The 12,135-nt window shown below is 50.9% G+C and overlaps 2 protein-coding genes across 5 annotated transcripts; one reads left to right on the forward strand and one right to left on the reverse strand.

Annotated features, from left to right (window-relative positions):
- Nucleotides 1-275: 275 nt before the first annotated feature.
- Nucleotides 276-7,135, forward strand: MLX (MAX dimerization protein MLX). Of its 3 annotated transcripts, none has more exons than XM_055407904.2 (8): nt 277-395; nt 794-830; nt 1,318-1,407; nt 1,675-1,781; nt 2,025-2,124; nt 2,318-2,417; nt 2,781-2,982; nt 5,748-7,135. In XM_055407904.2, exons 1-8 carry the CDS (start codon nt 354-356, stop codon nt 5,802-5,804), a joined length of 735 nt encoding a protein of 244 aa, XP_055263879.1. In that variant the 5' UTR covers nt 277-353; the 3' UTR covers nt 5,805-7,135. The 3 variants fall into 3 exon arrangements, with proteins under 3 accessions (XP_055263880.1, XP_055263879.1, XP_055263878.2); XM_055407903.2 differs by having other exon boundaries at nt 339-557; XM_055407905.2 differs by lacking the exon at nt 1,318-1,407 and having other exon boundaries at nt 276-395.
- Nucleotides 6,471-12,098, reverse strand: PSMC3IP (PSMC3 interacting protein). 2 transcript variants are annotated; one of them, XM_088829121.1, is made up of 8 exons: nt 11,036-12,098; nt 10,828-10,928; nt 10,565-10,654; nt 8,393-8,504; nt 7,543-7,688; nt 7,405-7,458; nt 7,216-7,275; nt 6,471-7,135 (listed from the first exon to the last, which is right to left on the reverse strand). In XM_088829121.1, the coding sequence occupies exons 3-8, from the start codon at nt 10,598-10,600 to the stop codon at nt 7,079-7,081; spliced, it is 465 nt and encodes a 154-aa protein (XP_088685247.1). In that variant the 5' UTR covers nt 10,601-10,654; nt 10,828-10,928; nt 11,036-12,098; the 3' UTR covers nt 6,471-7,078. The 2 variants fall into 2 exon arrangements, with proteins under 2 accessions (XP_088685247.1, XP_055263881.2); XM_055407906.2 differs by having other exon boundaries at nt 11,016-12,098.
- Between the last annotated feature and the right edge of the window lie 37 nt (nt 12,099-12,135).

A 12,135-nucleotide genomic window follows, 5' to 3' on the forward strand; every position in this document is an offset into this window, starting at 1 on the left:
ACGGCGGTGCGCCTATGCTGCGACATTATGCGGATAAGCCTCTTAAGGAGACCCCGTTTCACGGAATGTGCTTCATGTCGCGGCGGCTGGAACATCCACCCTGAGCAAGAGCAGGGACTGGCGAAGAGGGTGGCCCCAAGGCCAGCAGTGTCAGCGCCGACAGCAGGCGGGGCACCGTCTAAGCGGAGGCTGCGGCCGGGCGGGGGGTTGGCCTCCGGATCACGCATGCGCAGCCGCCCCGCCCCCGCCACTGGGCTGCGGGTTGGTGAGTCTGGGTCACGTGAGCGCGCCTCGCCTCTTCCTCCAGGCCGGGGGCCCGCCTGCTGGCAGGTTTCCGGTTCGGTGGGTCGGACATGACGGAGCCGGGCGCCTCTCCGGAGGACCCCTGGGTCAAGGCAAGCCCCGTGGGCGCGCACGCCGGCGAGGGGAGGGCGGGTCGGGCTCGAGCACATAGGGGGTCTGGAAGACTAGGGGACTCCCTGCAGTCCCCAGAGCGATCCCCGCTCCTCGGGCCCTGGGGCTGCAGAGAAGACAGCTCTCACCCTGTGTGTGCCAAGGTGGGAAGACAACTGAGGCGTGTGCGCGCGGGTGTGAGGGGACGGGGCTGGGGGCGTGGAGTGGGCGGATGGGGTCCTGCCGAGGGGCGGCGCTCCCGCGGCCTAGCCGCTGTTGGCTTGGGGGGAATCCTGCGACTGCCCGCACACCCCAAGTGTGTACGTCTGTGCGTCTGTGTGTGTACACGCGTGCAGGGGCGGAAGAGCCTGACGGGCTTCTCCCTTGCTCGGTGCCGCAGGTGGAGTACGCCTACAGCGACAACAGTCTGGACCCTGGTGAGTGCCTCTCCCACCCTCTTCACCTCTGGAGGGACACTGCCACTTCAACCCGATGGATTCCCGAGGCCTTGGCCGCCACACCTGAGCACAGCCCACCGTCCCTGAGCTGAGCGGGCCTGAGCAGCGAGGGAGGGTCTGGAGGACAGGGGCAGGAAGCATCCAAGGGTGACACCTAGTTCCGTCTGCCCTGGAGCAGGAAAGTGATGGAAACAGGGCCAGCCGGTCACTCGCCATCATCACGCCCAGATTCCACTTTGTGAGCCAGGAGGTATCCTCGCAGGCCTGTGGAGCAGTGTAGACGCTAGAGACGGGAGCCCTGCGGCATGGCACGACAGGAAGCGGGTGGCCCAGCACGGCTGGCTTTGGGGTTGGAGAGAGGTCAGCATTTAGGGCTCAGGAAGCCATGGGCCCACAGGTGTCAGAGAGCCTAGCAGAGCCCCTCCCCCCATTCTATTCCTTAGTGACTGGGGCCTCTCTTTTCCAGGGCTTTTTGTAGAAAGCACCCGCAAGGGGAGTGTAGTGTCCAGAGCTAATAGCATCGGTTCCACCAGTGCCTCTTCTGTCCCCAACACAGGTAGGCGGCAACATCCCCCACCCGGGGAACCAGATGTGCCTTCATTTTAGTCTTTTACTTAGACAGGGCAGCTCCTGCCTTCCACATGGGGGCGCTGGAACCCTAGTTCTACACACAGGCTTTCAGAATCACGTCATCTAGGGTATTAGGTTCTCCTATCCACCTGCCATCTCTGGGCACCAGGTTCTTCCCAGCTGGGGAAAGTGGGCTAGCTGGGCCCCACTGGGCCCCAGAATGACCTCTTCCTGCCCCCAACCCTGAGCGTAGATGACGAGGACAGCGATTACCACCAGGAATCCTACAAGGAGTCCTACAAGGACCGGCGGCGGCGAGCACACACTCAGGCCGAGCAGAAGAGGAGGGACGCCATCAAGGTGATTGGGGAGCCCCGCACCTCAGGGAGCGCCTGCACACTTCAGATCCACTCTGCCCTGGCCCTTCAGGCAGTCCCAAGCAAGCTTGGAGGCAGCTAGTTTAGGCCCTGGACATGAATGTCTCCCTCCTTTCTACCCCTCTGAGTGAGCGAGCATGGAACTTGGTGTCATGGAAGAAAAGCTGCGTGCCCATTCCTCTTGACCCCTCCGTAAAAGAACCCGTTTCCCCTCCTCTCTCCACAGAGAGGCTATGACGACCTACAGACCATCGTCCCCACCTGCCAGCAGCAGGACTTCTCCATTGGCTCTCAGAAACTCAGCAAAGCCATCGTTCTGCAGAAGAGTATGGCCAGGAGAGCGCTGGAGGGCTTGGAGCCAAGGGGGCTGTGAGAAGGCTAGAGCCTCAGAGCGGCCTGGCCCCGGTGGGATGGTTCTGACGAGGTGGGGGGCGGGGAGGTGGGGCCTGGAGGGAAGGGGAATCAAAAGCAGCCTGGTCCTTCTGGTTGAGACGTCCCCTATGCCCACCCCCTCTTCAGCCATTGACTACATCCAGTTTTTGCACAAGGAGAAGAAAAAGCAGGAAGAGGAGGTATCCACGCTCCGCAAGGATGTCATGGCCCTAAAGATCATGAAAGTGTAAGGGGGGAGTTGGGTTGGGGGAACCAGGGCATCTGGTTGCCAGGGGACTCAGAGGCCTCTTCAGTCCACACCCTCCCCTTCTTCAAAGACCACATCAGATGATATTCTTACTCCCTTGTGTGGTAGGCACCACTTAATCCCAACTGTAGCAAATAATACTCTGGAAACACCTGTGGGGTTTAATGAAGGAAAGGTTGGAGGGGGTAGGCCATCACTGCTGACCTAGAAGCTGATGTTGAATCCATCCCACAAGTTTGCTGGGAATCTCCTTCCCAGGGGAGTATGGAGGGTAAGCGCTATTACTCTTCCGGGGCCAGGAGAGCCGCTGCAGTCCCTCAGGCCTGGCCTGCTCGCTTTCAGGAACTATGAGCAGATTGTGAAGGCACACCAGGACAACCCCCATGAGGGGGAGGACCAGGTCTCAGATCAGGTCAAGTTCAACGTGTTTCAAGGCATCATGGACTCCCTCTTCCAGTCCTTCAATGCCTCCATCTCCGTGGCCAGCTTCCAGGAACTGTCGGCCTGTGTCTTCAGCTGGATTGAGGAGCACTGTAAACCTCAGGTACAGGGCGGCAGTAGTCACGGGGTCAGGGGCTCTTCGCTCAGGCAAAGTGACCCAAGCTGTGGTTTGTTCAGAGAGCCAGGGTAGCAGCTTTTAGGTTTCTTGAGGGTATTTCTACAACTTGTATTCCTGTACTAGCCCACATGTTCCTATGAAGGCTTCATTTTGCAAGAATGATCTGAGCGCTCACTCACGCAAGGCTTTTGTTCAATTCACATAGTGGCAAGTAACAGCAGCCTCAGGCACTGCTTACCTGCCCAGCAAGTGAGCCCGGATCGGTTGCAGCACTTAACTTGGGGTTTTTAGAAAAAATTTTAGGCCCCCTACAGTAGTTTTCCTTGGGGTTTCTAATTATTTTGTAATAGAGTGTGTGTGAATGGTTGACTGAGTCTTTTGCTTTTGAGGTCTGGTTGCTTTTACTGAGGCTTGACTCGTGTTGACTTGTATCCGCGATTTGCGACTCTCCATGTCCAGTTATCACAAAATATTGGCTGTATTCCTCACGTTGTACGATGCACCCAGCAGTCTGTGCCTCCAATTCCCCACCCTGATGTTCCCCCAACCCCCGCTTCCGACTGGTAACCGCTAGTGTGTCCACTGTACTGAGTCTGCTTTTCTGTTATACTCACTAGTTTGTTGTAATTTTTTTAGATTCCACTTGTATTTGTCTTTCTCTGACTCACTTCACTTAACATAATGCTAAGTCCATACATGTTGCTAAAAAGGCAGATTTTCATTGTTTTGTCTATTTTTTTTGACTGAGAAGTATTCCATTGTTTGTATACCACATTTCCACTCATTCATCTGGGGTTTTTCTGATTTTTAAGTTTTATTGAAGTATAGTTGATTTACAGTATTAATTCCTGCTGTAAGCAGTGACTTATATTCATTCTCTTTCATATTCTTTTCCATTATGGTTTTTCAGATAGTAAGTTTCCTGTGCTATACAGTACGACCTTATTGTTTACCCATCCTACGTGTAAGTTTGTCTCTGCTAATGCCAAACTCCTAATCCTCCTCTCCCCTACCCACCCTGCCCTCTCAGCTGCAAGTCTGTACAACTTGTTTCATAGATACTCTGTGTTGTACTTCAGATTCCACATATAAGTGATGTACTTGTCTTCATGACTTCCTTTGCTTATTAGTATGATCATCTCTAGGTCCATCCATGTTGCAGCAAATGGATTATTTCATTCTTTATGGCTGAGTAGTATTCCATCTCTCTCTCTCACACACACACACACTGAATTAGTGTTTTTGTTTTTTCAAATATACACACATTTTTTTTCGAACATATACCTCAGGGTGGAAGTGCTGGATCATTTGGTAGCTCTTTTAGTTTTTTGAGAAATCTGTTATTTTTCACAGTAGCTGCACCAATTTACATTCCCACCAGCAGTGTGCAAAAGTTCTCTTTTTTCCACATCCTTACCACCATTTATTATTTGTGTTCTTTTTGATGATAGCCATTCTGACAGGTATGAGGTGCTAGATGATTGTGATTTTGACTTACATTTCTCTGATGATTAGTGATGTTCAGCATCTTTTCATGTCCCTGTTGGACACCTGCAGTTCCTCTTTGGAAAAATGTCCATTCAGTTCTTCTGCCCATTTTTTAATTGGGTGGTTTTCCAGGTTTTTTTTTTGGTCACACCATGTGGCTTGTGGGTTCTTACTTCTCTGACCAGGGGTTGAACCCAGGCCACGGTAGTGAAAGCACCGAGTCCTAACCAGTGGACCACCAGGGAATTCCCTGTTTTTCTGATGCTGAGTTGTTATTAGCTGTTTCTATATGTTGGATATTAACCCCTTATCAGTCATATCATCTGCAAATATTTCCTCCCATTCAGTAGTCTGTCTCTTTGTCAGTGGTTTCCTTTGCAGTGTAATAGCTCTTAAGTTCAACTAGGTCCCATTTAATTTCCTTTAGGAGATGGATCTAATATTGCTGTTATTTATGTCAGTCTTGTGCATGTGTTTTTCTCTGGGGGTTTTATAGTATCCAGTTTTACTTTAGGTCTTTCATCTATTTTGAGTTTTTTGTATAGTGTTAGAGAATGTTCTATTTTCATTCTTTTACATGTAGCTGTCGAGTTTTCCGAGCACCACTTATTGAACAGACTGTCTTTTTTCTATTGTATATTCTTGCCTCCTTTGTTGTACATGAACTGACCATGAGTGCATGGGTTTATTTTTGGACTCTCCTGTTCCATTGATTTTGTCTGTTTTTGTGCCAGTATCATACTGTTTTGACTACTGTAGCTTTTGTAGTAAGTACAGTTAGAAGTCAGGTCATATGATTATTTTGGTTATTCAGGGTCTTTTATGTTTCCATACAAAATTTAAAGTTATTTGTTCTGGTTCTGTGAAAAATGCTGTTAGTATTTTGATAGGGATTGCACTGAGTCTTTAGATTGCCTTGGGTAGTATGGTCATTTTAACAATGTTGAGTCTTCCAACCCAAGAACAGGTTATGTCTGTCTGTCTTCAGTTTCTTTCATCAGGATCTTATCGTTCTCAGATTACAGGTCTTTGCCTCCTATCATTTCTGTATTTGCTTTATCACAGAGCAGTGCATCTCAGCCCCTGCCTCCATCCTGTTTTGGGGGCATCTGCAAAGTACACTATAGACATCAGTGCTTTCCAGGCGCTTTTTTTTAAAAAAATGGTACTCTAAAGAGCACACCTGGCCCAGGCAGGTGTCACTGAGCAGCTGTGTGCCCTTCTTGACTATCATTTCTTTCTTTCTGTGCTGCCCTCACCAGACCCTACGGGAAATTGTGATTGGCGTCCTGCACCAACTGAAGAACCAGCTTTACTGACCAACTCTTGGAACCTGCAGAACAGCCAGCAAGAGACTTTGAGTCTCCTACCTGGCCATGGAGCCACTGGGCTTATGAGTAGACTGTGACACTGCACGCCAGTCAGCTGCTTTCTCCTCGGAGTCTGGCTCCCCAGCTTCCTCCATGCCCCCCCGCCCCCCCACCTTCATTGGGTTGGTGGGGGGAGTATTATGAAAGCTTTAATTTATTTTATTTGACCATAGATCTCAAACCTACCTAGCCTTTCCCCCTCCCATAGAAGTCCTCAGGATAGAGGTCTGCTCTTGGCACCCTAAAGAGCTCCTGGCCTCTCCCCTTTTTTGAAGCCTCTAATTCCTGCTCATATTTCGTAACTACTATTTGCCTGTTCTGGTGACTCTGGCAACACTGAGCCAGTACAGCCATCTGGCAGTAGTTGGACGGGAAGAACAGAGTAAGAGAAGGACTCCCACAGCCATGAGTGGTGGAAGGCGGCCTCATGCCTAGGCTAGGGCTGCCTGGTCAGTCCAAGGTGAGGCCAGAGCTTTTTCTGGCCAGCTCAGGGCAGGGCTGCCAGGTTCCTGCCCTTGCTCCCTACTCTACTGCCTCCCTGTGCTGGGTGACAGAGGGAAGCACCCTCCCCGCAGGCAGTAGCAGTGCGCAGCAAAGTCAAGTGTGACACAACACTACATATTAAACATTTTTAATCTTTCTTAACAATGCAATTTTGCTAAAGTTACAATTTTGGAGAATTAACTGGCCTCCAGACTACTTGTAGCCTTTCTGTCGAGTGTATCTGGCTCTCTGCCATCTCAGTGCTTCCTACATTTCTCCCAGGACTTGGGGTGGGAGAAGGTGGGTAGAGGAGATTCTTTAAAGGCCTTCTGGCTTGTGGAGCCCAGGGGGATCCTGGGTAAGGCCCTGGGCTGCTTGAATGCTTGTCTGGCAGCCTCTCTCTGCCCTTGTTCCCCAAGCTCCCTTTTGCCTTCCTCAGGTTTGATATTTGGGAGGTGTGATTATCCAGAGGAAATGAAATATTTTTATATCAAATTATATTACAATAAATATTGCCAAATGCTGTCCTTTAGCGTCTTTCCACATCTAAGGGTTTAAGCAGTCGACATGTGGCTGATGAAATGAGCATGCCCATCCTCTCTGGGCCACCTGCGCTCCCTCCCTCCACCCAGTACTCCAGTGTGTGCTCAGAGGTGGGCACCGCCAGGAACAACAAAAGAGCTGACCTAAACACGGCAGCCAGTCTAGGACGCCTGTTCCCAGTCCTGCCGGGCAAGCCTCTAGGGGTCTGGGAGCTTGACGCTGTGATCTTCATCTGTCTCTATCCCAACTTCCTCCTGTGGGGCAGCGAGACAAGGGAATGAGACCGCCGTGGGTCAAAGTCCCAGGGGAGCAAGGAGGGGCGAGCACCACTTACAAAGAACTGCTTCTTGCTCTTGGGGTATCCTTCAAGGATGGCATCAGACAGCTCTGTTGCCTGACAAGAAATAAAACCACTCCCTTTCAGAGGCCAGTACTGGTCATGCCTGACGGGCCCCTGAAACGAGAGCTGTGTCCGTGGGGGCTGCTGTCGTCCAGGGCCTCCCTAGAGCTCCCATATACTTACCATCCTCTTGCGCTTCCTCCACTCCCTGTGGTACCTCTGCCTCTCCTTGTACACCTAGACAGAGAAACAGGTTCCTTCGAGCCTACAGCGGCTGCTGGGGTCAACCCTCCTCACTTCGAACCTGCAGAGGCAGCCCACCTGCTCTTTCTCTTCTGGAGTCACGTGGTTGCTGGCCTCTTTGATGTTCTTCAGTCTTTCTCTGTAGCCAGCACATTCCTTCTTTAGCTCCTGGATCTCTTTCTGCATCTCCGGTGTGGTCAGGGCACTAGTTAACTCCTTCAGCTCTAAAACCACATCTCCCTGAAGTCAATGGCTACCCTGAGGTAGGAGACCAGGCCTCCACCTTGCTCTGGGCTCTCTCCACACAGGGTTCAGAATGGGTCCTATATTCTAGAAAGCCTCAAGAAAGACTAATGCTTACAGAATTACAGTTTATTCCAGTTTTCTTTCCTCCTAAATCTATAAACAGTTGGGGAGTATAAGTTTGACTAGACTATTAGCTGTAGTCAATTAAATAGAATAAAAGGGAGTGTGGGAACTGTGTATTGATATCACAGTAGGGAACATAAGTGTCTGTCTTGCCCATTTGTTTTCAAAAGCCATTAGTTGTTAGACATTAAGTTGAATGTGACACTTATGTTGTTGTTACTTAGTGGCTAAGTTATGTCTGACTCTTGCGACCCTGTGGACTGCAGCCTGCCAGGCTCCTCTGTCCATGGGATTCTCCAGGCAAGAATACTGGAGTAGGTTGCCATTTCCTTCTCCAGGGGATCTTCCTGACCCAGGGATCGAACCCATGTTTCCTGCATTGAATGGTGGATTCTTTTACCATTGGGCCACCAGGGAAACCCATAATGCCTGTGGCAGCCTAGCAAAGGGATCTCTGCTGCGAGATGTCACTGCACTCAACAAATCCTGCACTTGGTAATTCCTGACCTTGGGACCAACCCTGACTGTAAGGGCACCTTCCAGGGGCCGCCAGTCCTACCAGCCTCCATGTGGCGGCAGCTCTGCTGCAAGCTTTGCACCTGAGCAGTGAGAGCCAAGATTCTGGCATCCAGGCTTTGGAGGTCAGCATCACTGACCATGTCAAACTGGTCCTGCCAGAGACAAAAGGAAAAATAGAAGCAGGCTAATGGGAGGCACAAGAGGGGAACCCACACCTGGGAAGGCAACATTCATACACACTTGAAAATTTGGGGCTCCCCAACCCTCCAGAGGGTCCAGGAAGATAGCGGGAGGGTACTTCTGAGCAGTCGTTCAGTCTAGTACCTGTTTCCTCAAAAAGCTACAAGAAAGAACAAGTTGAAACCTGCTATTCGTCCTCAAGGGCTTTGAGGTGTGGGATCCTGGCTAACAGAACAGAAATAATCTTGCAGTTTACTAACAAAACTACTCACTGGGCTGAAGGAGTAAAGAAACATTCTTCTAAAGGGGCGGATACCTAATTACAGGTTTCCACAGTAGTAAGAATCAAGACAGGCGAAGAGGCATGGTGGGAGGTATTCAAATAAGGACATCAGTGAGTCTAAAAGCGCCCCTTCCATGTGAGCAGCTGCTAGAAAAGGCCTGTGCTGGTGCTCAGTGGCCTCCCGTAAGTTGGTGACGGGAAGCAGAATAGAAAGGACTGGAATGCCACCCTGAGCAGCTTGGACTCTACAATCAAGTGCAGTAAACCATTATGGCAGAAGGCAGCACTACAACCTGCAGGCCAAATCCTGCCAGATGCATGTTTTTGGGGAAAAAAAAGTATGGAAACATAGCCACACCCCATTCATCACACACCGTGATGGCTGGTTTTGCTCTACGGTGGCAGACCTGAATGCCACTGATGGTTGTGTAGCTGCAACAAAAGACCACCAGGTCTGTGAAGCATAAAACTATTAACTGGCCCTTTACAGGAAAAATAATCTGCCAGCTTCTTTATGGAATCTTCAGTACAGCAGTAATATAATGAAACCTACGTTAGGAAAATCAGCCTTGACAGTGGATGTTAAATCTTGTAGCGGTACTGAGTAAAGGAAGATGGATGAGAAATGGGGTCTGCTTTAGAAAAGCTTCAGTTTTGTAATGGAGGCAAGTGAAAGACAATTAATAGAGGATGCCTCAAAGAGATAAGTGCCTGAGGAAGGCAGTTAGTTCAGAGCAGTCACAAAGGTTTCCAGAGGCTGGGCAGAGGAAGAAGGGACTCAAAAACCTGGGCAGAGGAAGGACAACAAGCAAAGGCCACAGGAGTTAAATACATCTAAATGGGCTAGTATTGATGGATGGAGAAATAACCAGGACAGGAGAGGCTGGAGCCAAGTTTTTGAGTGCCTTTTATCTGTTCTAAGGAGCACTGGAATTTTTGGTATGGAAATGGCCTGACTAGAGTTGCAGGTACATAGATTATTTTGGCTGCAATGTTTAAAATATGTGTAAGGAGCCCAGGCGATCAGGAGGATACTGCAATAGACGAGGAACACCTGAACACAGCAGTGGTGGCAGCTGGAAAGGAGAGGATGGAGTCAAGAAAGGGGAAACACCTAGGCTTGACGTCTGACTAAGCATGTAAAATAAGGAAGAATAATTTCCCAGGGAATTCCCTGGTGGTCCAGTGGTTAGGACTCAGTGCGTTCACTGCTGAGGGCCCAAGTTCAATCCCTGGTTGGGAAATGAAGATCCCACAAGTTGCGTGGTGAGGCCAACCAAAAACAAAAAGAATGACTCCCTACTCTCTGGCCTGGGTGAAGAATGATTCCGTTAAGGGGAAGAACACAGGAGGAGCCGGTTTAGGGGAGAGATGAAGCATTCTACTTTGGCAATATTGATTCCGATGGGCCTGAAAGGGGGTCTGGGCTGCAAACAAAAGGAAAACAATTTGGCAGACTGGTTCTAATCTAGATGACTGGGCATAAGAACTTCCAAGCATAAATGGACCTCAATAGCAACAATTCAGGATTTTCTGTCATCGATCATATTTCAAGTCTGGAATTCTAGTGAAGTTTGGATGACAGCAAAGGGAGTCCACACTTTGTTCTAAAGGTTTCCTGGGGCCCTTTAAATGGCCTGAGACAGGTGAATTTCACGGGATGCTTCAATTCTCCCACATAGAGTTCATACTAGGGGCTGATTGACCTAATGCCGGGCTCTCATACAGGTGTTAATCTGTTTCCCTCACCTGGTCCGCAAAGTATATCTTCTGCTTGCCATACATCTTCTCTTTGATTTTGCCTTGTTGGGCCAGCTGCTCCAGTGCCTTCACCACCAGCTAACAGAGGCGAGAGGGCGGAGTAGTGAGGAGAGGGACCGGAAGGATGTCACCAATGACGGGGGAAGCGCCCGACAAGCCTTATGAAGCCCTGGGCTAAAATGGCAGGCTGGAGAGTGCAGGGCCCCGGGGGTCCCGGGGGAGGTCCCGGGGTCCCAAGAGAGGGTTCTCACCGTCTTGCCCAGCCCATGTTCCCGCTGCAGGTTCCCGAACACGTCCTGGGCACTGTAGGGCCGGTTCTGCTCCTGTAGGTACTTCAGCAAGATCTCGGAGGCTACGGAGACAGACAAGGCAGGAAGGGGGTCCTTCAACTGACCCCTACCCACCCTCCTCCCGGTCTCCCAGCGCCCACGGTTGTTACCGCCCGCGGCAGCTTCTGACCGGCCTTTACTCATGGCTTTTCCCGCCGCCAAACTCCGAAAACCGGACGTTGTAGTTGCTCGGGGTAACGGCTCCTTCCGGCAAAGGGCAGGGCGGGCCTCAAGTGTGATTGGCGGAGGGCGGCCTGCGCGCGGAGCGGCCCTTCCCGGGCACCGTAGTTCAGCTCGTCCTGCTCTAGAGAACCCGGCTCCCGCCCCAGCGGCCTGGGTTTCTGCCGGAGGAGTTGGGTGTACGTTTCCAACCTCTCCCTTCCTCCCCTCGGAACCAGGGCTGTAGGGAATCACGCCTTGGAGTCTCGGGACCCAGTTCCAGCGGCCGCTGAGCACTCGTGACCTTGAGCTGGGCTGAATATTTGAGTGGAAAGGAATCTCGGTATCAGCTCCCGCTGGGCAAGTGATTTGCTCAAGGTCACAGGGTCAGTTACCCAAAGGCGTGTCCCGTCCCACGGCCCAGGCTTTTCTCTCGGTTTTTATCTTTTGTAAAACGGGAACAAGAGGTGCTTGCGGGGTGCGGTGGGATGTGAAGACTTAATAGAACGACGCGTAGGCGCCCTGCGAGGAATAACGCTGCGTTTGTTTGCCCGTTACCGAGCTTCTCACGCAGGGGGCGCTCAGCACATGCCGTGGTTGAAGGTATGGTTGGGAGAGGGCTGATCGTAAGCCACAAAGCTTGTAGAAGTTTCCTTTTGGCAGAGACAATCTTACGGCAACACCTGACAGGTGCTTTCCATTCCTGCCCACAGTGGCCAGTGGGACAAAGCCTTAAAATAAGTTATTTCTAGTTTCTGAGGTCAGCTGAAGGCCAAAGAGCAGCTGTTCCTGCAGCTCAAACAATCCAGTGGGGCATGGTGCTACTTTTAAAAGCCTCCATTACCTCAAATCTCATTAGCCTTTGAAACCTGTACTCCTCTTCACACGTTTAGCGGACAATATTAAGAATTAGAAACGACGGAACTGCAGGCTAGATGCCGGCCAGGAGTGCCGGTTATGCTCCTATCTGGGCTCTCCTGGAGATGGGGGGTAGCCTCTTTTCTGGCCGTCACAAAACAAAAAACCAAGGATGGGCAGGTGGGTCCCTCACATTGGTCTTTCTTTGAGGCT

The sequence above is a fragment of the Moschus berezovskii genome, chromosome 20 (genome assembly GCF_049115385.1).
Source record: "Moschus berezovskii isolate FMDL1 chromosome 20, NW_MosBer_1.0, whole genome shotgun sequence".
Lineage (NCBI taxonomy): Eukaryota > Metazoa > Chordata > Mammalia > Artiodactyla > Moschidae > Moschus > Moschus berezovskii.